The 25,962-nt window shown below is 45.8% G+C and overlaps 1 protein-coding gene across 2 annotated transcripts in view; it reads left to right on the top strand.

Moving 5' to 3' along the window:
- The window catches only part of LOC139272648 (EGF-containing fibulin-like extracellular matrix protein 1), a 167,157-nt gene that overhangs the window by 113,645 nt on the left and 27,550 nt on the right, over positions 1 to 25,962 (top strand). For both annotated transcript variants that reach the window (XM_070888725.1, XM_070888724.1), the window contains 4 exons: positions 942 to 1,064; positions 10,831 to 10,950; positions 13,962 to 14,081; positions 17,460 to 17,579. In XM_070888725.1, the coding sequence (XP_070744826.1) occupies positions 942 to 1,064; positions 10,831 to 10,950; positions 13,962 to 14,081; positions 17,460 to 17,579 (483 nt within the window). The remainder of the gene's footprint in view (positions 1 to 941; positions 1,065 to 10,830; positions 10,951 to 13,961; positions 14,082 to 17,459; positions 17,580 to 25,962) is intronic.

The following is a 25,962-nucleotide window of genomic DNA, read 5'->3' as shown; positions in this document are numbered from 1 at the left end:
TGACGCCATTTCTCAGGATCACCAGTGCTGCAGGAGATCACTAAAAGGAAGCACACAACAAGACACGATGAGAATCGAGTAGGCCATTAGAATTCTTCAAAGAAGGTTCCAGTCCATGGATAGGTGCAGAGGTGTCCTTAATGTTTCAGGATGATGACCTTTCATCAGAACTGGAAAAAAATAGAGATTTAACAGATTAGATTCCATTACCATCTCCTTTTGCTTTGTACCATCATACCTTTTGTCATTTAATCGCTCCTGCCTTCCATCTTATCCTAGACCTTCCCTTTTGTTCTTTCCTCCTCTCCCACCCTTTATCTGCCCCTGCAGTTGCTTAAAATCTGTTAAATCTCTAACTTTTTCTAGTTCTGATAAAAGATCATCGACCTGAAAAGTTAACTCTGTGTCTTTCTCCATAGATGCTGCCTGACCTGTTGAATATTTCTAGCATTTTCCGTTTTTATTACATTAAAAACTGTTAGACCCCTTTCATTACTAATGCTAAAGGGTTCTTCCAGCCTGTTAGCTCCATGGGTTTTTAGGCGAGTTTATCACATGGTGAGTCTGGTGCTGGGACAGACCAATATTAGAAAAGGGTCCTCCAACAAGCACAGGACCCTAATTTGAATATATTACTCAGTGTTTCCATAGTTCTGGCATGTGCCCAGAATGCCTACGTGCCGCCCGATCCAATATGGTGGGCAGAACACTTCCACCTCATAATGATCGCGCACTTCCTGCTCGCCATATTAGATACTTAGGCCCGCGTTTAGCGCCCGAAAGATGGGTGTGGCACCATCGAATTTCTGGGCCGATGTACCTTTGAAAGTTGAAATGCAATGAAAACATCTGGATTTCAAAAAGTAAGTAAAAGCCCGGAGACTGTTCTGCTAGATCATCCACAACTGAAATTCATGTGTATTTTTTTTGCTTTGAAACAGATATCAATGAATGTGTATTAGGAAACCATAACTGTGGTCCAGAACTAACCTGTATAAACACAAGAGGTTCATTCAGCTGTCGCTGCAGGCAGGGCTATCAAAAACGTGGAGAGCAGTGTTTGGGTAAGTATAGTGAAATTACTTTTGAAACTTAATTTTTTTTTTACTGTGCTTTGTGAAATTCTTAAATAGAGCTTCTAGGGGTAATTTTCCAACCTTGTACTACTTCAATCGCGAGCAACCCATCTTGCAAAGTTGTGTGCACACTGCACATCATTTTCTGCTCGTTCGTTTAAATCAGAGCAAATTGCAGAGTTGGAAAATTACTCCTCATCACAATTTAACAAAATGCTTTATTAAATGCAGCTTTTTAAAATTTCCCAAAACATAAGCTGTAAGTGCAGGCAAGCTCTGATGTACACATTACCAGTTTGACAAGAAATGTTATGCCGGGATCAGAGGGGGTAAAAATTCAGCTTCGGAGGGGGCACAGAATGAGCGGTAGTGGATCAGCCGCTCATTATATACCCTGCCCAATGGAAAGGGCGATCGGACAATCGGACAGGTTATATAACAGGATGCTATCGCCCGATCACGCAACCACCAAAGTTTAACTTCACCTCCAAAATTTCCTTAAACTCCAAATATATAAATAGCCACTATTGAAATGCAATGATCCCTTTGAGTTACACAGAAACATTCTGCATTATGTTGTAAATTGTCATCATATGAAATATCCAAAAGTAAATCTGTAACTAATTAATAGGAATGGGTGTGGTTGTTTGAATTGCGATTCAGTTTCAGATTTCTCCACTGTTTCTACAGTCGAACTTCAGGATTTTTTTAACCCATTTGTCACCTATTTTTAAAAACCTGCAGTTACATTTGCTTGAGCCATCTGGCAAACTGCAGCAAAAGTCTAACCTGAACCTGATAAACCAGACTTCTGAAACTTCATTCGATCTCTCTGCTAATGAATGCAGAATGCTATTTTATTATAACTAGCAGAAGGTCAATGGCATTGCTTCTGATGAGTCAAGGGTTATGCAGTTTCAAAGGGAGGGCTGGGGTGGAGATGTGATGAGAGGCACATCGAAAGAAATTGGGAAGAAGTTTGTTAAAGACCTGCTCGTAGACAGAGAATTCAGTGGGGTTTTTATTCGTTCTCGGAAAATAAATAAAGGGCAATTTCCACACAAAGTTGAAAAATTCATGCCATGTCCTGCTTTCATCATTCCATAATGTGGGGGTGAATTTTTCCCCCCTGGAAGATTGAACACACCAGCCAGTTGCACGGAGTCATGGTGGGAGGCCAGGCCATTTTGAAAGCTGGACCTGATTTGCATCAGGCCGGAAATCGTGCGCAGGCCACCACAATACTGGGCGGCCCGGCCCGGTCAAAGTAGGTGGGTCCATTGAGGGGGGCAAAACATTGGATGCTTGGAGGGGGGCGGGGAAGCCAGAGTGGCAATGGTCCCGGCTGAACTTGTATAGCCTGGAGGAGCATTCCTGTTCCTCCCAGCCCAATAAAAAGAATGAGGAACTTGACTCTGAGATCCAGCTGATACTGGTCGGAGCACAGTGTACGCTCTGACCAGCTCAGTCCAAAAATAGCAATCAGGGTCCTATCGACATCATAGGACCCCGATTTCCATTGTAGGGGTGGGGGCGCGAGAAATCAATGCCTCCTCTATGGAGCTAAGCAGGACATGGGGCTTTAAAGAAGGATGGGCAGGAAAAAGAGAGACCAGCAGTGGGCAGAATGTGACAAAACGTGATACTTTTTTGGAGTGGCCTGCAATTCTCCTTTATAGATCGCTGGTTGGTCCGCTCAGTGCCCAGTTCTACTAGGCGGAACACACAGAGCCCATGGTAGATCAAAACTGCATCAGGTCATAAATATGGCCTAGGAGCCCAATTTGCATATTGTAATAAGGCTCCCACCTGCTTTAAGCGAGAGTGCTGCTCACCTGCTCCCTGAACTCCTCCCAGATCATACTGGAAAGGATGCCAGCGGGAACAGGGCAGCAGGTTCTGCACCATGATTTTCAGCTCACTACTATCCTGTTGCTGGCCAATAAAGGGGAACAAAAAAATCACCCCCCCCCCCCCCATTTTCCCCTAAATGTTCTTTCTGTTCGTAAGCTATTTGCTTCTCTTAAAACTTGGTCATCGGGTCTCATTGAAATAATTGTGTCAAGCTGCTGGCACCTTCCTGGCTCCATAGGCCACCTGCCTGACCAACAATCGTCCTCTGATATTTCCCAAGGGGGAAAAACAGCAGGAGGGGGCTAATCTTAGCCACTAGTGACCATCAGGAGTCATCACCATCATCATCATAGGCAGTCCCTCGGAATCGAGGAAGACTTGCTTCCCCTCCCAAGGTAAGTCCCTTGGTGGCTGAACAGTCCAATGCAAGAGCCACAGACCCTGTCACAGGTGGGACAGACATTCGTCGGGGGAAGGGGGGATGGGACTGATTTGCCGCACGCTCCTTCCACTGCCCGCGCCTGACCTCTTCACATTTGTGGCGTCGAGATTCGAAGAGCTCAACGCCCTCCCGGATGCACTTTCTCCACCTAGGGTGGTCTTCGGCCAGGGTCTCCCAGGTGTCAGTGGTGATGTCGCACTTTACCAGGGAGGCTTTGAGGGTGTCCCTGTAACGTTTCTGCTGCCCACCTTTGGCTCGTTTGCCATGAAGGAGCTCCGCATAGAGCAATCGTTTAGAGAGCCTCGTGACTGGCATGCGAACTATGTGGCCTGCCCAGTGAAGTTGATTGAGTGTGGTCAGTGCCTCAATGCTGGGGAGGCTAGCCTGGGCGAGGACACTGATGTTAGTGCACCCGTCCTCCCAGGGGATTTGCAGGATCTTGCGGAGACATCGTTGGTGATATATCTCCAACGACTTGAGGTGTTTTCTATACATCCTCCATGCCTCTGACCCATACAGCAGGGCGGGTATTACAGCAGTCCTGTTGTGTCAAGAGGACACCTGCTCCTGCTGGCTCAAAAGAAAATTAGTGTGGGCCGTTAGCTAGGCCCCATCCATGTCTAGAAATCTGAGCGGAGCAGTCCCGATGCTAAATTCCCAGATGAGTCCTAAAAAAGTGGCAAAGCCCCCATTAGCATATCCTGGGCGTCTGAAAAATAGTCAAGCCCAATTTCAGTCAGATGTTTTTCAGGCATCCTGGGAGCACAAGACATTGGTCCCTGAAATTGGGCCTTGTTGCGCCTGTAAAATGGGCAAAACAACATTCAATTTCTACCCCAATAAGAGTACCAATTCATGCTGATTTGTCGGCAAATTGTGATGTAAGCCTTCACCTGCTAGAACCTAAGTTGAGACCATCATTTCACACAACCAACAGAGAGAGAAATTTTAACTGCATCCATCTGTGTGGATTCAAACAAACGCCCTCGAGATGAAAAGGCATTCGTCTAATTCACTACATTACTGTAAATCTCTCATTTGACATTTCAGTATTTGCAATTTAGATCCTTACTGAAGTCTAAGTCTAACTTAATTAAAACTAACTTATCAGTATTTGACTGATTTATGCAAAGAAGATGTTTCATGAAACTACATTTCTGTTAACAACATCCTTTAACTCACTAAGGGGAAAAAATGTTGATTTAAATTAAATTATTTCAAAAATCTGTAAATTTGATACGAATACATGTAGACATATACTCTAAATCCTTCAATATGTAGAATTGGAAATAATCACCTTAATTAATATACAAAAAAGACTGATAATCAATCAATCATTTAATTTTGTTACAATAAAGGTATGCTGCTAAAATTAGCATTATCCACAGCAATGAACACATGTTTTTTTTTCCATTTAAATACTGAAAAGATTGTTTCCAAGTAAGTTGTATTTAAGTTGTATTTATCATTAAATCATCTGGACTATCTGCTTCACTGGAACTGGACTGAGTTTAACTAGTTGGCTCAAATCAAAAAAACTACATTCGATATATCCCATATGTCAAACAACAAACAAATGTTGCCAGTGAAACATGGTTATCAATAAAAGCAAAACTGATTTCCCATCCAGGAATATAGCTTTCCAAGTACTAACTCATCCATTTCTTTGAACTCTTGTTCCAGCACCCATTCTTTGACAGGGCATTTTGAATGCATAGAACAATAGTTGGCTAAGAGTGTGCTATAAAGCTCAGTTCAGATTATGTGTAATAAATCAGAGTTGGAGCATTTTATAAATAACTGAGGCCGGGAGTAAAGGGTTATGGGGAGCGAGCGGAGAAGTGGAGCTGAGTCCATGATCAGATCAGGGAAGTGGAGCTGAGTCCATGATCAGATCAGCCATGATCTTATTAAATGGCGGAGCAGGCACGTGGGACCAAATGGCCTACTCCTGCTCCTATTTCTTATGTTCTTATATTCTTAAGCATGATTTCACATACATTTATTTTATACTAGCTGTCTAGCTGCTCATGGTGCATTGGAGGTTTTATAAGAACTGAGATATTGGCCCCGATACTAATGGGGAGGCAGGGATGGAGCAGTTTAGAGGCGGGGGGGCGGTGGGCGCGGTTCTGCAGAACAACAGATTTTCCTCAGGTCCTGCTGAGTTTAACGGGGGATGAGGGGCCATTGGTGAGGTGGGCCGGAGTGATCGAGGGAGGAGGAGTCATCGATGGGGTGGGCCGGAGTGAGCGAGGGAGGAGGAGACATCGATGGGGTGGGCCGGAGTGAGCGAGGGAGGAGGAGACATCGATCGGGTGGGCGAGGAGAGATCGAGGGAGGAGGAGACATCGATGGGGTGGGCCGGAGTGAGCGAGGGAGGAGGAGACATCGATGGGGTGGGCCGGAGTGAGCGAGGGAGGAGGAGACATCGATGGGGTGGGCGAGGAGAAATCGAGGGAGGAGGAGACATCGATGGGGTGGGCCGGAGTGAGCGAGGGAGGAGGAGACATCGATGGGGTGGGCGAGGAGAGATCGAGGGAGGAGGAGACATCGATGGGGTGGGCCGGAGTGAGCGAGGGAGGAGGAGACATCGATGGGGTGGTCGAGGAGAGATCGAGGGAGGAGGAGACATCGATGGGGTGGTCGAGGAGAGATCGAGGGAGGAGGAGACATCGATGGGGTGGGCTGGGGGAGATCGAGGGAGGAGGAGACATCGATGGGGTGGGCCAGGAGAGATCGAGGGAGGAGGAGACATCGATGGGGTGGGCCAGAGTGAGCGAGGGAGGAGGAGACATCGATGGGGTGGGCGAGGAGAGATCGAGGGAGGAGGAGACATCGATGGGGTGGGCTGGGGGAGATCAAGGGAGGAGGAGCCGTCACTGGGGTGGGCTGGGGGAGATCGAGGGAGGAGGAGACATCGATGGGGTGGGCCAGGAGAGATCGAGGGAGGAGGAGACATCGATGGGGTGGGCTGGGGGAGATCAAGGGAGGAGGAGCCGTCAATGGGGTGGGCTGGGGGAGATCGAGGGAGGACGAGACATCGATGGGGTGGGCGAGGAGAGATCGAGGGAGGAGGAGACATCGATGGGGTGGGCGAGGAGAGATCGAGGGAGGAGGAGACATCGATGGGGTGGGCCGGAGTGAGCGAGGGAGGAGGAGACATCGATGGGGTGGGCGAGGAGAGATCGAGGGAGGAGGAGACATCGATGGGGTGGGCGAGGTGAGATCGAGGGAGGAGGAGACATCGATGGAGTGGGCCGGAGTGAGCGAGGGAGGAGGAGACATCGATGGGGTGGGCGAGGAGAGATCGAGGGAGGAGGAGACATCGATGGGGTGGGCTGGGAGAGATCGAGGGAGGAGGAGACATCGATGGGGTGGGCTGGGAGAGATCGAGGGAGGAGGAGACATCGATGGGGTGGACCAGGAGAGATCGAGGGAGGAGGAGACATCGATGGGGTGGGCCGGAGTGAGTGAGGGAGGAGGAGACATCGATGGGGTGGACCAGGAGAGATCGAGAGAGGAGGAGACATCGATGGGGTGGGCTGGGGGAGATCGAGGGAGGAGGGGACATCGATGGGGTGGGCCAGGAGAGATCGAGGGAGGAGGAGACATCGATGGGGTGGGCTGTGGGAGATCGAGGGAGGAGGGGACATCGATGGGGTGGGCCGGAGTGAGCGAGGGAGGAGGAGACATCGATGGGGTGGGCGAGGAGAGATCGAGGGAGGAGGAGACATCGATGGGGTGGGCCGGAGTGAGCGAGGGAGGAGGAGACATCGATGGGGTGGACTGGGGGAGATCGAGGGAGGAGGAGACATCGATGGGGTGGGCGAGGAGAGATCGAGGGAGGAGGAGACATCGATGGGGTGGGCGAGGTGAGATCGAGGGAGGAGGAGACATCGATGGGGTGGGCCGGAGTGAGCGAGGGAGGAGGAGACATCAATGCGGAGGGCGAGGAGAGATCGAGGGAGGAGGAGACATCGATGGGGTGGGCTGGGAGAGATCGAGGGAGGAGGAGACATCGATGGGGTGGGCTGGGAGAGATCGAGGGAGGAGGAGACATCGATGGGGTGGACCAGGAGAGATCGAGGGAGGAGGAGACATCGATGGGGTGGGCCGGAGTGAGCGAGGGAGGAGGAGACATCGATGGGGTGGGCTGGGGGAGATCGAGGGAGGAGGGGACATCGATGGGGTGGGCCAGGAGAGATCGAGAGAGGAGGAGACATCGATGGGGTGGGCTGGGGGAGATCGAGGGAGGAGGGGACATCGATGGGGTGGGCCAGGAGAGATCGAGGGAGGAGGAGACATCGATGGGGTGGGCTGGGGGAGATCGAGGGAGGAGGGGACATCGATGGGGTGGGCTGGGGGAGATCGAGGGAGGAGGGGACATCGATGGGGTGGGCTGGGGGAGATCGAGGGAGGAGGGGACATCGATGGGGTGGGCCAGGAGAGATCGAGGGAGGAGGAGACATCGATGGGGTGGGCTGGGGGAGATCGAGGGAGGAGGGGACATCGATGGGGTGGGCCAGGAGAGATCGAGGGAGGAGGAGACATCGATGGGGTGGGCTGGGAGAGATCGAGGGAGGAGGGGACATCGATGGGGTGAACTGGGGGAGATCGGCGGGGTGGTTCCGATCACTGGGGATGTTAACACGTTTTCTTGGTAGGTCGGAGGGGAAGCATTCCTGGCCCACATGCAGTGCTGGAAAAGCACTTAACTGCTAAATGAAGCAGTCCTCGCCTCCCTTTAGCTGCTTGTTTCCCAAGGACCAGGAAATCCGGCTGGCCAGGGTTAAACATAGAAACATAGAAAATAGGAACAGTAGTAGGCCATTCGGCCCTTCGAGTCAGCAACGCCATTTAATATGATCATGGCTGATCCTCTATCTCAACACCATAAAGCTGGAAAAAAAAATAATTGAGGCACGCAGCCTCATTAAAATATTCAAATGAGCGACCCGCCTCCTGGGAGCAGGTTTTGCCACCATTAAAACCAGAAGTGGGCAGGTGTAAGGCAGATTAGGTTCGGGTTTGCAATGTTTTACATTTTTACTTCCCACCTGACGCACACCGGCCCGTTTCTGGGGGTTAATACTGCCCACCCAGGACCCTGCTTTTAACTGTCCCCACCTGATGGAGCATGGGTATGGCGGGGGGGGGGGGGGGGGGGGGGGGGGGGGGGGACGGTGCAGTTCAAATAAGGCGAGTCACTTACCCCTCCAATCCTTCTACCTTCCCAATTTGAACCTACTGAGTAAGCGAACAGGACACCCGCAGGAAGCAAGCGGGTCCGACTTTAATTACACAGAGCAGGCTAATGATGTCATCAGGACCTAATCTTCACGTTTAAGGTGAGGCTTGAGCTGGAGGGGCAAGTGTCAGCTCCGCTGTCAGGTAAAACCTGCCGGAGCCGGATCCGAGGCCAGAAAAGGCCAAAATCTTGAAGGCAGTAGATTTATTTTAGGATTCCTTTTGGGCCGGGCGGAGTGCTCCCCCTGGCCAAACAAGGAAGCCTTGGATGTTCCTTGAGGCAGGCTTTCCCCCCACCCCACCCTGGATTTTGCTTGAGCCTTCCCACCCTCTCCCTCTCCCCCCATTGCAACTGGAGCCTCCTCACCCACCCCCACTCTCAGGATCGCAGTCAGAGGTATTCCTCCTTCCGATCATGTTTGGAGGCTTTCTCCTCCCGTCCAATCACTGCCAGACCCCCACTAACTGCTGGAGGCTGTTCTAACGGGGCCCGGGCTGCGACAAATTACCACTCCTGCACTCTGTCCAGGTAGCCAAACCTCCACCCCGACCCCGTGGGCCTTTGTATGGGGGAAGATCTGATGTGGGTGGAAGTTGTGGGGGCTGGAGGGAACCACTCCTGTTCCTCTTGGTCTACAAGCAGCTCTGTAAAAATTCTTACCTTTTCCCCGAGGCTGTACTCTTCCCAAAGCCTGGGAAACCCGGCTGGCCACTGTAAAACCAATTAATTCTCAGGCTGCCAGCCTCATTAAAATATCTAAATTGCCAACCCACCTCCTGAGAACGGGTTAGCTGCCCGCCCCTTGCCCCACCTCCGTTAACCCAAAAGTTCACTAATGCCTCGGGGGCAAAATTCCCCTGTTGTACTCCTCCCATTAGCGCCTCTGGGGGCCGAGCTTGTTGTGTGGGAGTTAGCGGAGGCGCGAACACGGTCGCGCCGCACCTCACTAGGACCGCCCTGGGCTGCCGCACCTCCGGCGATGATGTCATCGCCATGCGCAGCGATCCCTTTGCGCCCGTGCCGGAAATTGGCCTCGCGGGTCACAAACCAGTCCGACCTCCAATCCTGTGGCGGAAGGTAAAGGGGACATGCGCTGCGCCACCGCTGCCATTTTTTTCCTTCGGCCGACTCACCAGCCGGCCCATTCTGCTTTGCTGCCGTGTGGTCTGGGCCGCCTGCGTGCTGTGCGGCACTCAGCTTCGGTGCTGGGCTGCGGCCCTGGAACGACGCAGCCCTGGTGGCCCAATGGAGGCCTTCAAATGGCCATGCAGAGTTTGCGGCATCCCTCCCCTTTAAAGGAAGGGGAGGGGTGTTGAAACACGTCAGTGCTGCACGGAGAAACCGCGTAGCGCCCCCGAACCCACCCCAAAGGGAAGTGGAGCGCACAACATTGCACTCCACTTCCTGTGAGGGGCAGTATCCACAACTTGGCGGCTGGGGCAGGACTTCTGCATCGAGCGCAGGAGGTCCCGCCTCCCCTCGGTTACTGCCCCCAAACGGGACCTAACCCAATGTCCCCCCCTTGTGTCCTTACCCCGTCTGGCCTAAATGTGACTCCAGTCCCACACCAACGTGGTTGACTCTTAAATGCCCTCTGAAGTGACCTAGCAAGCCAATCAGTTTTATCAAACTGCCACAGAAAATAACACCACATGGACTGCAGCGGTTAAAGAAGAAGGCCCACCACCACCTTCCCAGGCCAACTAAGGATTGGCAATAAATGCTTGCCTTTCACATCCTGAGAATGAATATTTAAAAATTAAATGATAAATGCTGATGTGAAGTCTCAACATAACTTGGGGAAATGACTAATTTTATCAGAGCTCTGGCCAAATTATTACTATGGCATCTAGTTAGTAATATCATGGCAGCTGCTGGCTGATTAATCAACTATCCGAATACACCTACTGCAAATGTATTTGTTCGGCACTAATGTGGTCTGAAATGAACTAGGAAGTAACTAAATCCAAATTGCTACCAGAATGCAGCTTTTAGGCTCTGCTGAAGATTATTAGGTAACTTACAAAGCAAGGCCGAATAGACCTAAGTGTTAACAATAAAATCTGACTTGAAACAGAAAAAGCAATCTTACTGTGATAATATTACATCATTGGGCTATGGCCCTTGGCACCAATCATTCTGGGTGTCTGGCAATGATTTTCTTAAATATGAGCTGTTGTGTAATGTATTTTTCAATGATTATGCAGACATTGATGAATGTAACATAGCCACCTATTGCCATCATGGATGTGTCAACACACCTGGTTCCTATTACTGTCAGTGCAACACAGGTTTTCAGCTGGCAAGCAATAATCGCACATGTAGAGGTAAGCATCTGGTCTTACTCATAATCTCAGGAAAGCTTGCATTAAGCTATAAAGCATTACTGACAGTGATTTCAGTATTAAAATAAGGAAACTTTTCCATCTGTTGCCTAAACAGTATATAAAAGTTGTTTGTCTTGCATATAAAGACATAATTAACGCTTTGCAGAATATTTCATTTTAATTATCCAAAGCCCTCTCTCCTCTCCACTCTGTAAATGGATAATATATATATATATATGTGCTGGATTTTCGGTTCTCATCATTTTGGGGTGGTAATGGCAGTGGGGCATTAAAGTTTGCGCCGGGAAATGGTTTGTGTCTGCAGCCGCAAAATGTGCCATCTGGGCCCTGAGTGTGGGGTGGAGCGCTAAGGGAGGCATTGTATACCTCTATTTGGCCGCAAAACCGGCTGAGCAACTGAAAATCCATTGCTAAAGAGCCAGCCTATGAGTGCCCTAACAGAGACTCCCGTGGGAAAAAAAACACCCATCAAAACACACAAAAAACATTCCTAAACCTTGCTCCTCCACATTAGGATAAATCGCAACGATAAAAATAAACAGAACCATCAGACTTACCTCATTAATTATTTACTTCACTCACTGACGCCCGGGCAGATGTGACTGGCTGCTTTTCCAAGATGTCCCACTATAGCGTGCTACGGGGCGCTAGAAGGTTGGCGTCAATCAAAAATCAATCCGCTGTCGAAACCGGTGTCGTTCCACACTGGCTCGACGCCCCCGGGCAGTGCTGCTCAGCGTTCCCGCAAAACCGGCAACTAATTTCCTGGCGGAGCGCTGGGAGTTGGCCGCCCGCCAATCATCCTCGCCATCATTACCACCTCTCCGGGGCGCGAACAAAGGCGGCAACATAAGGAAAGCCCAGCTCTATTATAGTGCTTGTTATGCTGTTGAATGGGATGCACTGTTTTTTGATTCAGTACCACATGTAACATAGGGTTAGGGTAAAGCTCCATCCTTTGAAGGTTTATTCAACAACTCCAGCAGTAAGAAATCCATGGTGACATCATTAGAAACTGGCAGCTGTTGTCCAATTCTATGTGTGATTCTGTATCGGAGTCATTTCAAACTGCTATTTTATATTGTGAGCAATACCCCACTGAAATACTTTCCTAGTTATGTTTGCCAGGTTGGCCGAAAGCCACAGCTCATAGTAATTCTTGGTGTTCCAGTAATTCCACAAAAAAATGTATTCTTGCAAGGCTTATAAAACAAACTGCCTTTTATGTTATAATAGATGTAAGGTAATAAAGAACTTCTAATTAGCTCCCCTGATGACTTGCTGAGTAAATGGACTGCCTGGTGTGGCACTGAGCCATATAGATCAGGAATACCCTGGGTCCAACCAGCAGTCTATACTGAGGTTAATTCCTGCTGTATGACAATAAGGCTCCTTCAGTTAGCCTCAGGACCCCTGGCCTGGGATGGGAATAAATCAGTTAGAGTTCTCACTCTTGATTGCTATTCAGTGGCTCCTGTTGTGCACGTGTGCAAACATCAGTTAAGAGCAGGCCAGGGCTTGGCAGTCTTGCCCCTGTGAACAAATAGCCCGTCAGGAATCAATGCCCTGGAAGTTCCTCGTAGCTGCTTCCACTCTGGCACCATAACTTCACTGGAGGTGTGGCAGAAACCCCACATACGCATGTAGACGGGGTTTGCACCGTACTTCCAGTGAAGTTATGGCGGTGGGGCAGGTGAAGCTCCGAGGAAATTCTTGGCCAATGTCTAGGCTCAAACATGTAACTACTTGGGCAGGGTACCGGACCCTTGTCAGTATTCATACAACTGTACCTCAGCAAAGTCAGGGGAGAATTGTGGGGGAACCTTCTAACTAAAACATTAGTAACAGATGTGTTATTACTCTTATTATTTCCCTCTGATGAGAGGTCTCAAGTCAGTCTCTGCATTTTGGCTATTTCTGTTCGAAGTAAACAAAGATTTGACCTCAATTACTGTACTGCTTTCCGTATTACTGCAGTCGATGTTTTGGTTGGACACCTATAAAAACAGTTTTCTTAAACTGACAATTCAATGCTACCAAGAAAAAAATCAAACATAAGTGAAACAACATTTTAGGCAGAGCATAAGGGGATCTGGATATTGTTACTATGCCTTGTGGACTGTCCTGAATAAATTACCACTTGGCTTTCTTTCGATATAGGGTATCCCATTCTGAACCTACACTGTTATGAGCATTAATCTTCTATTTAAAATGGAGAGATTTGGCAAATCTAGAAGTCAGCAGTCCTTTTAAAAAAAAAATAATTTTCTGCAATATTTTGAAAAAATCAAAGCTGATTGTCAAAAGTTATTAAAGTGGAACGAAAGTCTGTGGGCTACTTTATAGCATTTTATAGAAAAAAATATTAGACTCAGGAGGGTGTTTTTTTAAACTGTCAATTTTGGCATCAGCTTGTAATTCCCCCACCCAACCTCGAATAGAGTCTCCCTCCCTGTTAGGACACTCCATGGAGCAGTTCCATTGAAAGCAATAAAGTAGTTGTAACTTCAACCTGATTTGAGACACTTTGGAGCTATACCACCCTGAGAAACCATGCTGCTCATTGTGAAATTTGCATTGCCAGAGTCTAACAGGCTATTTCTGAGCCAGGCATCTCTAGAGTGACTCTCACCTTGGTCTGAAATTGCACCCCTGTTGCTTGCTTAGGATCTGCTGAATGCTCTGGAATGCTCCCTGTCAGCCACGTTGCCTCTCCAATCTAACAGGTGGAATACTCACTCAGTGCACTCCACGTTCACTGGTCTTTTAAAAAATATCACTCAAAATATACTTGAGTGAACTGGTAGGGGTGCTGGGGGGAAACTTCTTGAAAGGGCTGAAAGACAGTTCTGCCTAAATGCACCTTGGAAAATGGGTCTGTAGCACTTCACTAAAAGCCAAGATTATTTAAATCTTTCTGCAATTTTACTTGATAAAATCAATTAGCTGAGGTTTTGAATGATAATTACATGTTTTCTTTCCCCCCTGAGATATTAATGAGTGTGAGACAAGTACTCCATGTGATCATCAGTGCTTTAATATCGTGGGTTCCTTCATCTGCCAGTGTGACCAAGGATATGAATTAAATCCAGACAAAGTTACATGCAGAGGTAACTACTGAATGCTCTTTCAAATGTAGGATAATTTATGCAGCTATTCTAACTAATGTGTAATAATTTGTCTTCCTCCTGTACTGTTCATACATAAAAATGAGAAGACTATCATTTGGGCCATTTAATAATGCATACAACCAGCAGAATAAGTCTGTATGTTAATACAGGTTGAGCCTTCCTTATCCAGAACTCCCTTTTCCGGAACCACCCCTTGTCCAGAACCATTCCCGGCCACCGGGTGGTGCATGCGCAGAACTCCGACATGAACAAATGGAAGTCCTTCCTCGCTGCTGACTCCCGCAATTGCTGGCCTGACCCCGCATTCCACCGCCCCCCCACCGCGCCCCCCCGCCAGATCTCTCTGCCGCACTCCCAGCCCCAAGCCAGCCAGCCCCGCTATACCCTTGCTCAATACCTGTACCATCCAATTTAACGTGACCACCCCTCATCCAGAAAAATCCCTTATCCAGAACAGGCCAGGTCCCGAGGGTTCCAGATAAGGGAGTTTCAACCTGTATACACTGAGCCCAATGTTTTGGCTCTATACGAACAATAGAAAATAGAATCACAGGGGCAGACTAGTCTAAAAGTCCCATTCACAAAAGCTGTTCAAATAATTTCCATATATTATATCAAGAGACACAAGTTTTTCAGTAATATTATTTTGTAGCAAATCTAATAATTTCAATAATGTTAAGAGGAGGAAAAAATGTTAAAATACCAGCCCATTTAGGTCAGTGGCAATGAAGGGCTCAAACACAATGTTAACCTGTCTTTCTGCTAAGTATCTCTAACATTTTATCTTTCAATTCAGATTTTAAGCATTTACTTTTTAATCTCTACTATTTTAATTCTTTTCTGAAGGTTCCCATTACTAATATTTTAGATTTTGCCATGATAATTAGATCATTATAATTATTATTTTGAAGTTTATAAGTGGGATAGAATTGTACCAATACATCGATCTTCACTTAGTTCTACAAAAGCTAAATACTGTGGATGCTGGAACTTGAAATAAAAACAGAAAATGCTGGTAACCTCAGTGGGTCAGGCAGCATCTGTGGAGAGAGAAACAGAGTTAACATTTCAGGTCGCTGAACCTTCGTCAGAACTGGCGAATGTTCGAAATGAACAGATTCTTAAGAAGCACTGAAAGGGGGAGGGGAGGAAAGAACAAAAGGGAAGGTCTGTGATAGGGTGGAATAACAAAAGACAAGGTCTGTGTCACTTACTTCTGTCCATCTAACAGATGTTATATTCTAGAAAACTTCCAAATATTGCTCAAGGGTATTACCTGTGTGAAAATTAGCCTGTAAAAGGTTTAGGAAGAATTCTGTTAACTTTAAATAAAAGGCTTAAATAAAAAGCATCTGGAAAGCAGACGAGAGCCCATTCCATACTGGAAGCCAATCCCTTTATAACAGTGCCTGAGACCTCTGCTCGTTCCGTTATAGATGCCCGTGGAGTTGCCACCCCACCCCCCTCCCGCATAGTGATCTGCAATTCTAAAATTCGTCCATCATCACTGCATTGATGCGGATAGTGAACACAGAAAGCATCCTTCTTTCAGAATCAGGCACCATGAGGTCTAGATCCCTGAGGTCAACACGTGCAGACTGGCCCATTTAACAGTAGGTTCCTGCTCAGGCACCACCATCTGCTCCAAAACAGATGCCCTGTGCATTACCTGGTACACCCACCTCTACCTTACTATCTAAATCCCATGGGCAGATATATGTGAGCTGGTATTTTTGAGCGTTAGATTAAGTGATGCTGGACGCTCTGAGGTCAGTCCCACTCAGTACTGGCACAGTTTCCTGTGGCACATCTAAAGAAAGATCAGTGGAACAAATAATTCAAGGTATTAAAATGACAACCCTTGAAATGTAACTTTAAACAGAATGAGTCGCATAATATGATGTCTCGCTGCATTCTGTGGCGCCAGTGAGTGAGTGAGTGAGTGAGAGGAAAAGCTTGAAAAGGAAAGTATTCTCACCCAAGGAGCTGGAGGGTAGCCTCCACAAAATCAGTCAAGACCTAATCGCGAGGGCTGTTGACATGGGTTGTGCTGTACCACCTCTTCATTCTACTGGCTGCCTTCATCATGATCAGAGAATTGGTAGCTTCCATTCATCTTCTATAATTATTGACATGCTTGCTGGGCTGTAATGTAGGGCTCCCTCTAGCCTATCAAGTAACGGAAATTAGATTTTAGAATCCCAATGCTCCGTATACTAATGATATATATAGTTCACAAGGTTTCAGTCCTCAGATGATGGAGTGGTGGTGTCAGCCATGGATGAAATGGGTAACCCTGTTCTCCCAGCAACGATCCTGACACATTGCTGAACAATGCAGCGATTTTTGATTTGTCAGAGAGCAAAAAAGCATAACAGCTTCCAAGATAGCAAGCATTTATGTGCAGAATGATTTGGTTGTCTTCGCTCACCAGCTGCACGTTCACAAAATAAAAACCCTTTCTTTTGATAAAATGTATGGTTTGTTCAAATGGAGCCTCAGGTGGCATCAATTTCACGTGAGACTTGGGGAAATCTGCCGCTTGATAAAAGTCAGGTGCTCGCTGTCTCTGCTTTGGTGGGTCCATAGGGAAGGATATGAGAACTAAGGTCCAGCCGAACAAGGCATCCTGTGCACTGCTGATTGACTCATTTAACTTACATCACTCGAGGCTGCCTGGAATCCTCCTGTTACCTTTACAGCCACTGACAAGACTGTGCCCCTGTTCAAAAGAGACTGCAGATCTGGTGCCAACTTACTCCATCCAAAGGAAATTGCAATCTTCTTAAACACTGCTTATGGGTAAAATCCTTATATGACCTTGTTCTGTAAACACTCTGACATGGTATTTACTGTTAGCACTTACCAGAATTGAATCTCTTGGGGTTCATTAATTGATTCAATGTTTATTCCCACAGATTAATGTTTTTGTTTGCTTTAAGAACATAAGAACATGAGAATTAGGAGCAGTAGGCCCTTTGAGCCTGCTCCGCAGTTCAATAAGATCATGTCTGATCTTTGACATCAACTCCACTTTCCTGCCTGATCCTCATATTCTTTGATTCCCCTAGAGTCTTTTGATGCGTTTTTACCACTACTCGCCCAAACCTCAGAACATTACCCCTACTACATTGGCATTCTAGTTTTCATTCTGGTCACACCTGTTTCTCAGCGCATAAAGAATTTTTTGAAGAATTTAGCTGTAATAAATTCCAAGGTCACAGTTGACACAGCTCATGTTTTACAACTGTTCATATTCAAGCAGCATCAGCAAGAAAATCTGAATTTATGCTGCAAATTTTACAAGCAAGTTTTTTTACAAGCTATAAAATGAATGGGTCTACTCTTGTAATGCAGATGTTGACGAGTGTGCCTACTCAAGTTACATGTGTCAGCACCAATGTGTAAATGAACCAGGACGATTCTCATGCGTCTGTCCAGAGGGATACAAGCTTCTGGGTACCAGAATGTGCCAAGGTAAGATACACCAAGCAATAGTTTCTTCTTTCTTATGCTAGAAAAATAAATGTTATTTTGGATGCTGAAAATCAAAAATTATGTCTTGCATCTAGTTTGCTCTATTGCATCATAACACTTCAAATGATTATACCTCAACATTACCACAAGTCCATAAAATTAGAAAAATCATGATTGAATCATAATTACTGCATGTTAAGTTAACCGTGCTGATAGGTTCTGATGTCCAATTGACTAAATGTTAACTAGTCAAAAGCAGTTGTATTCACTAGGTAGGCAGTAAAAGCTACCAATCAGCAATGAGCAATCAAAACGAAATTGAATAGTCAAAATTGCTCATATTTTTCAAAGCTACCATTCAAAAACCAGCAAGTACTACAAAACTGATTAATCAAATTACTTAAAGTGTACAGCACAGAACCAGGCCATTCGGCTCATCTGGTCCATGCTGGTGTTTATGTTCCATATGAGCCTCCTCCCACCCTACTTCATCTAACCCTATCACCATAACCTTCTATTTCTTTCTCCCTCATGTGTTTATCGAGCTTCCCCTTAAATGCATCTATACTATTCACCTCAACTATTCCATGTGGTAGCAAGTTCCACATTCTAACCATTCCCTGGGTAGACATGTTTCTCCTGAATTACCTATTAAAATTATTATTGGCTATTGCTCAGGAATTGATATTTCATCCTCTTTGAGTTGTCATATTGCTTATCATGCCACTGACTATATATATCTCAAATTCATTTGTAAGATGTTATTTTTGTAAGTAAATTATCAAATAAATTACTAAATTTAGCCATAAACCTACTTATTGGGCCAGCTTTTGCTGGAGCGGGACAACTCACAGTTAGACTTGTTTGTGCACATTTATGCTTTAAAAAATTTTGCCCACAAAGTTGCTGAAAGTGTGAGCTGATAACAGCACAGCGAGTGAAACAGGCATCTGTGACCTTGGTGAACAATGGGACCAACAGTGTATCTCCTTAACCAATGAAATTTTAAAATTGAGAACTAGCAGAGGAAGGACTGAGAACAAGGTTAAATTAAATATCAAATTAGGTACAGCAAGAGAAATAGAGAGGGAAAGATTTGAATTAAGAGAGAAAAAAAGAGAAAGAATGGAGAAGTAAGAATAAAAACTTAAAAGTTTAAAATTTGACATTTTTAAAATCTCCTAAAAAAAATCAACCTGAAAGATTGAGGGGCCAAAATTGCCCCTTTTCTGCGCCCCATTTGCAATGGCCTTTCTGCCCACAGGCAGGCGACGGTAACGCCTCAGGCGAAAGTGCCTCTGAGATTTTTGGGGTGAATTGCCAGTAGCGCAGTGCCCCGTGGTTAGCACCCCAGGCCGGCGCATAATAGGCGATGACTTCATCGCCAGGCACGCCGATCCCTTTGCAGCCCACGGGGGAAATTGCCCAGCTTCGCGGCGTGCTGACATCCGCTCGGGGCACCCCTAAAGGGGAGGCCGTGTGCGCCACGGGCCGCCATTTTATTTTGTCGGCCGACACTTCGGTTGGCCCGACAATGGTGGCCCTGGCCTCGATCAGGCCGGCAGCATGTAGCCCAACACTCCCTTTTGGGTGCCAGGCCACTGGCCCGGTCAATCGTGGTCCGTGGTGGCCCATTGGCGGCCACCAAAGGGCCTGCAGAATACACAGCAGCCCTCCCTTTTAATTGAATGGAGAAGCAGTGGAAATGGTCTAGCAACTTGTGCCAATTCACAATTCATGGGGTAACTCTTCCTCGCTACAAGTTGCTGGCTGATTTTCACATTAATAACAGCATGCATTATTCAGATACCATTATTTTTCCAACAAAATCTGTCCCATTTCTTCTTAGAAATCTTTGTAAAACAAATCCTTTGCACAGGCCTTCCCCTATTTATGTAGCCTGTGGCTGTAATTCAGTGTGGGGATCACAGTACGCAATTAACCCATGCCCATTCATTGCGTTGCAGCAGCGCGTTAAATTGGTGCTCTCTGCTGTTTTACATGATTGCTGCGTCCAGCCAGCGCTAACCACACTGTCCAGGGGGCCCGCTATCATGGGTGGTTAGCATTATTTAAAGGTAGCCTACACCTCTTAAAGGAAAGGGCTTAGCGGCTGCAAAAAGTGGTAGTTTGTAAATGAATCTGTGCTGAAATATATTGAAAAATGGCGAAACATGCAAGAGAGCCAAGTATAGGAAAGCTCCAAAAACCAGCAGCCAGAAGAAATAATCCAGCAACTAACCTGTAAGTATTTCATGATGCCTTTAAATAACGCTGTTGAGGGATGTTTCATTCTGTTTAAAATCGTGTTCAGCATTACAAGGTTAAGATAGGACATTGGCTGGAGAGTGGAGTTCCAAAATGGCAACAGTGGCTTCACATCAGCATTGCACAATCTTGCTGCTCTGTATGTTACCAGCCATCGTTAGAACCTCACGCAAACCCCTTTACCAAGATGGCATCCTGCACACTTCCTGTTTGAAGTATGCGCGCCGCCTCTCGGACCCCAATTTTGAGTCTTAGTTGACTGATTAGTGCCTAAAAAACAGGCATTACATGGCCCAATTTAGACCCTGCAGTGCCCAAACTTTTTCTTACTTTTCTCTAAAATGTCCATTGCCAAAATAAACAAACAAACAAAGGTCTTTATTTTGCATCTAATCATATCTCAAAAATGTCTCAAAATACAATTAATACATATAATTAATTATTTTTGATGTAGTTATTGTTATGCTGCTGAATGCAACAGCCATTTTGCACCCTGCATGGCTCCAAAAACAGCAATGAGAAGAATGACCAGTTAATCTATTTTATTGTAGTACAAAAAGAAAAATATTACAGATGCTGGAAATCTGAAATAAAAATGGAAAATTCTGGAAACACTCAGCAGATCAAGCAGCATCTGTGAAGAAAGGAAAAAGGTTAACTGTTCATTTTGGTAGTATTGGTTGAGGGAAGCATATTATTCAGAACACCTGAAAAAAATTACTTTTTGTTCTTTGAATATTGCATTCATCAAATCTTTTACATTCATCAAAACAGGCACACGGGGCTTCAGTTTAATGTCTCGCCCAAAAGAAAGTATCTCCAATGCAGCGTTCCTTCATTATTGCGCTGTGGTTTCAGCTTAGATTATGTGTTCATGGAATGGGCCTTGAACTTACAATCTTCTGACTCAAAGGCAACTACCAACTGAATGAAGCTGTGACACAATAAAGTCACTTAAAAAGACTCAAATTAGATGATTGCTTTCCCAAATGCTTCAATTCTGTCAGAAAGTGTGATCCCAAATCCCTCTGGCCCACCACTTTAATTCCCTCTCCCATTCCTACTCTGAGCTCTCTGTGCTTGGTCTCTTACATTATTCCAATGAAACTCAACACCAGCATCAGGAACAATGACATTCCATGTGGTATGTTCCACCTCAGTTATGGGGAAATGAGTTTCACCTGCTGATGACCTGGAGAGTTGCTTGCATCAGGCAAGCCAATGACAATCAAATCTCTGAGTCAAGCACTGTTCCTTAATGCCTGCGGTTCCCCACGGCTGCCATTGCAATCTTCGTCCATAACTGGCTTCAAAAAAGCTACACTCTAATTTCAAAGCAATCCAGCTCCTTTTTATATGGGTTTTATTCCATTTGGATCCAATGAATATGCAAATGAGCAGTCCTAAGACATTCTGGTACAAGAAAAGAGTACTTGGATTGTGTTTACTTTGAACTTTGTTGTATTCAAATGGAATGTACACTTATGTTGTGCCTATCTATTCATAAAGTCATACAGGAAAGGGTGCACTTATTTCATGTTGACTTATTCAATTACATGATGATTATTGGCATAGTCAGAGCAAAGAGGGTTAAAGTGTTGTCATGTTCTAGGATGGATACTAGGTTGAAGGATTGATCCTTTATTTGAAGGTAGAAGAGAAGGAGATAATGCAGTAGACTTTTGAATAGAAGAGAAGACTTCAACAGCAATAACAACTTGCATTTATATAGTGCTTTTAACATAGATATAACACTCCAAGATGCTTCACAGAAGTGCAGTATAAAAGATGGAAGCATTTAGTGATCACTTGATTCGCAGCAGGAGTCCTATGAGTGATCGTTATTGTGATACTCTCCTCCGTGTACTTCTGCCTCCAAAGCAACCAAAAATCCATCCTCCTGAAATGCTGCCTGACTCTCCCTTGCACCATTCTGGGCTGCTCATCCTCCTCCTTCATGATAATGGCAAACCAGGGCATGTCCATAGGGATTACCAACTGCTCCTGAGAATATTTCACTGTTGTGAGGTTGGTCAAAATCTTCCACTGGACTCATGCTCTCAGAAGCTTTCAGAAACAAGTTCAGGTCTATTCAGGCAGAATGCCAAAAAAGATCGCTGCCAAATGTCATTCCCAGCTGCAGAAATCATAATTGGAACTCCGCAGGCTCTCGAACACCTCACTTTTGCCTGTCTCAGCTGATCCTGGCAACAGCTTCATGTAATGATTCCCATTCTAACGTCCCTTGAGTGCCTTGTGAGTATAAAACAGGAAACTCGGGCTGCAGCGTCCCTGGCTGTCATTGTAATATATGTAAATGAGCTCACTGGGGACTCAGTGGATAGATCACAGAAAGGGCCAAAATGCATAAGGGCATTCGGGGGGATCAATTATGGAGCAAAAAAATTGGCCAAAACAGCTTCTACTCCATTTTGCTGCCAAAAAAGATTATCCCAATTATACGCTGAAACTACACTCAGAACGGTCAATATCTCATATTTTCTTCAGCACTCAGCAGCTTTCTGATCTGAACACTGACTTCATTGACCTCAGACTTTAGCTATATTCTCAATTTTCCTTATAGCAGGCATTGCTGGTGATGTGGGGGTGGGTCTATCAGTGTCCTGTCCAACGGTGGTAAGAAACTTCATCACAACAAATGCTAGCCGGGGAGTGGGAGGGCCCTAAGTAATGGTGAGATAATGGCAGAAATGGAAAACATAGGAACAGGAGTGGGCCATTGAGCCCCTCTAGCCTGGTCCGCCATTCAATAAGATCATGGCTGATCTGTGACCGAACTGCATATACCCACCTTTGGCCCATATCCCTTCATACCTTTGGTTAACAAAAAGCTATCAAACTCCAATCTAAAATTAACAATTGATCTAGCATCAATTGCTGTTTGTGGAAGAGAGTTCCAAACTTCTACCACCCTTTGTGTGTCGAAGCGTTTCCTAATTTCACTCCTGAAAGGTCTGGCTCTTAATTTTTAGGCTATGCCTCCAGTCTTAGAATCCCCAACCAGCAGAAATAGTTTCTCTCTATCTACCCTATCAGTTCCCCTTAATATCTTGAAAACTTTGATCAGATCACCCCTTAATCTTCTAAATTCTACAGAATACAACCCTCATTTGTGTAATATCTCCTCATAATTTAACCCTTGAAGTCAGGGTATCATTCTGGTAAACCTACGCTGCACTCCCTCAAAGGCCAATATATCCTTTCTAAGGTGTGGTGCCCAGAACTGCTCACAGAACTCCAGGTGTGGTCCAACCAGGGTTTTGTATAGCTGCAGTATAACTTCTACCCCCTTGTATTCTAGTCCTCGAGATATATAGGCCAGCATTCCATTAACCATTTTGATTTATTTCTGTCCGTGACATTTTAATGATCAATGTACTTGGACCCCCAAGTCTCTTTGGACCTCCACTGTTTTTAGCCTTTCACTATTTAGAAAGTGTCCTGTTCTATCCTTTTTAGGATGACCTCACATTTGCCTACATTGATATCCATTTGTCACAGTTTTGCCCATTCCCATTGTCGATATCCCTTTGTAATGTTATTCTTTCATCTACACTGCCTACAATACCACCTATCTTTGTGTCATTGTCAAATTTGGATATATGACTTTCTATATCATCATCTAAGTCATTAATCAATACTGTGAATAATTGAGGCCACAACACAGATTGCTGCGGGACACCACTATTCGCATCCTGCCAATTTGAGTACCTACCCGTTATCCCTACTCTCTGTCTCCTGCCGATCAGTCCATTTCCTAACCAGATGAATAATTTGTTCCCAATTCCGTGGGCTTCTACCTTATTTAACAGTCTCTTATGAGGGACTTTATCAAATGCCTTCTGGAAGTCCATATAAATAACATCCGTAGACATGCCCCTGTCCACTACTTTAGTCACCTCCTCAAAAAATTCAATCAGGTTTGTCAGGCATGACCTACCTTTCACAAATCCATGCTGGCTCTCTCTAATCAACTGAAAATGTTCACTGTGTTCAATCACCGCTCCTTAATTATATACTCCAGCAGTTTCCCCACAACAGATGTTAGGTAAGTGATCTATAATTCCTAGTTTCCCTCTCTCGCTATTCTTAAATAGCAGAGTGACATGCACAATTTTCCAATCTAAAGGAACGGTTTCAGAATCGAGAGAACTTTGGAAGATTATAGTTAGAGCATCTGCAATGTGCTCACCTGCTTCCTTTAAATCCCTGGGAGGGAAACCATCTGGTCCTGGGATTTGTCACTCTTTAGTGCCATTATTTTTTTCATTACTGTTATTTTACTTGCGTTAATTTTACTGATTCTTAGTCCCTGATTCAATATTAATTTCCTTCGGGTGTCTGGCATGCTATCCTCTTCCTCTATTGTAAATACTGACGCAAAGTAATTATTCAATGTCCACCATTTCTTTATTATCATTGGCAATATTACCGCTTTCGGTTTTTAAGAGGTCACATTGCTCCTGACTGCCCTCCTTTTCCTAATATAATTGTAAAAATTCTTTGCATTGATTTTGATATCCCTTGCAAGTTTGTTTTCATCTTCCTTTTTGTAAGCTCTTGCCCTTCAGGGGAATAAACTGGTTCGGTATCACCTTGCATTCTTTTTTGAACATCTCCCGCTGATCTTTTGTCATTTTACCCATTAACAGATTTGTCCAGTCTCTGGAGCCGAAATTGAGTATGGGGGCGATACCCCTTCTGAGGCCGGACATTCTGCGCCAGGTGCAGAAGTCCCGCCCCGGAAGTGAAATTGCGTTTACGGCCCCTGACAAGAAGTGAAACACAATGTCACGCGCTCCACTTCCTCTTGGGGCGGGCTCAGGGGCACTACCCGGGTGAACATCGGAGCACTACGCAACCTCTTCCTGTAGTGCTGATGCGTTCCACAGGCTCTCCCCTTCCATTAAAGGGGAGGGACATTGCGAACTCTGCAGGCTGTTTGATGGGCCTCCACTTGGCCACCAGAGATGCAGGGTACTGTGGCCGCAGACGGCACCGAAACGGACACGGAACCCGAAAAATTTGAAGGGAAAGGGCCAACCGGTAAGTCGGCAAAAAGAAAATTGGTAGCCGCGACGGCGCCCACCTCCCCTTTAAGTTTTGCCCCGTGATCGGGGCACTGCCCAATTTTTGCCATGGGGCAAAAACGGGCCGCCGCAGGGCGAAAAGGAGTCGCCGTGCACGTCGATGATGTCATCACCGGAGGCATAGCGGTCCGGGGCACTACCAGCAGGGGCACAGTGCTACTGTTTTCGTGTCTCTGCTAACTTCCGCACAATTTTGTGAGAGCCGGTAGTGTCCCTCCCCCCACGGGTTGTAACACTTTCGCGCCCTGTTAGCGCCCCCTGGAGGTGCTAACGGGAGGTGCACAACAGGAGAATTTCACCCCCTCTTTCTCATCCAATTGAAGTCGGCCTTACCCAAATCTAGAATCTTAATAGCCGTTTCATGTTTCTCCCTTTCAAATGTTACGTTGAACTCGATCATGTTGTGATGTCTATTGGATAAATGTTCACACACTGTTAGGCTGTTAACTAAATCTGACTCATTACTCCTTACTAAATCTACAATGACATGACCCATTGTTGCCTCTAGGACATATTGTTGTAGAAAACAATCCCGGACACACTCAAGAAATTTACTACCTTTCTGACAGGTGTTAGCCTATTTATCCCAATCTGTAATAAAGTTACAGATTATTAAAACTACTCTGCCTTTGCTACACACTAGTCTAAACTCTGCATTTATACAATCTAGCACTTCACAACTGCTACCAGGGGGCCGATGCACAACTCTCACTACAGTCTTAAGTCCTTTCCTATTTCTTAATTCTACCCATCAAGTCTCCACTACCTTCTTACCTCTCATTGGGCTCAAATTTCCCCAGGAATTGCCCCGTTTTTTTTGGAGTAAGTAGCTTTTTTTGTAGTAACTTAAAAATCGCAAATTTCCCCATTTAACTTGTTCCAGTGTAAGTCAGTTAGTTAGGTTTTTTTCTAGTTTCGTTTTTTCTTTCCAAAAGGGGGCGTGACCAGCCACTTACGCCTCTTTTGGCCATAGAAGCAAATTTGGCCAGCTAAAAGTTACTCCA

This window comes from Pristiophorus japonicus, chromosome 9, assembly GCF_044704955.1.
Source record: "Pristiophorus japonicus isolate sPriJap1 chromosome 9, sPriJap1.hap1, whole genome shotgun sequence".
NCBI lineage: Eukaryota > Metazoa > Chordata > Chondrichthyes > Pristiophoridae > Pristiophorus > Pristiophorus japonicus.
This window is presented reverse-complemented; position numbering and strand designations above follow the sequence as displayed.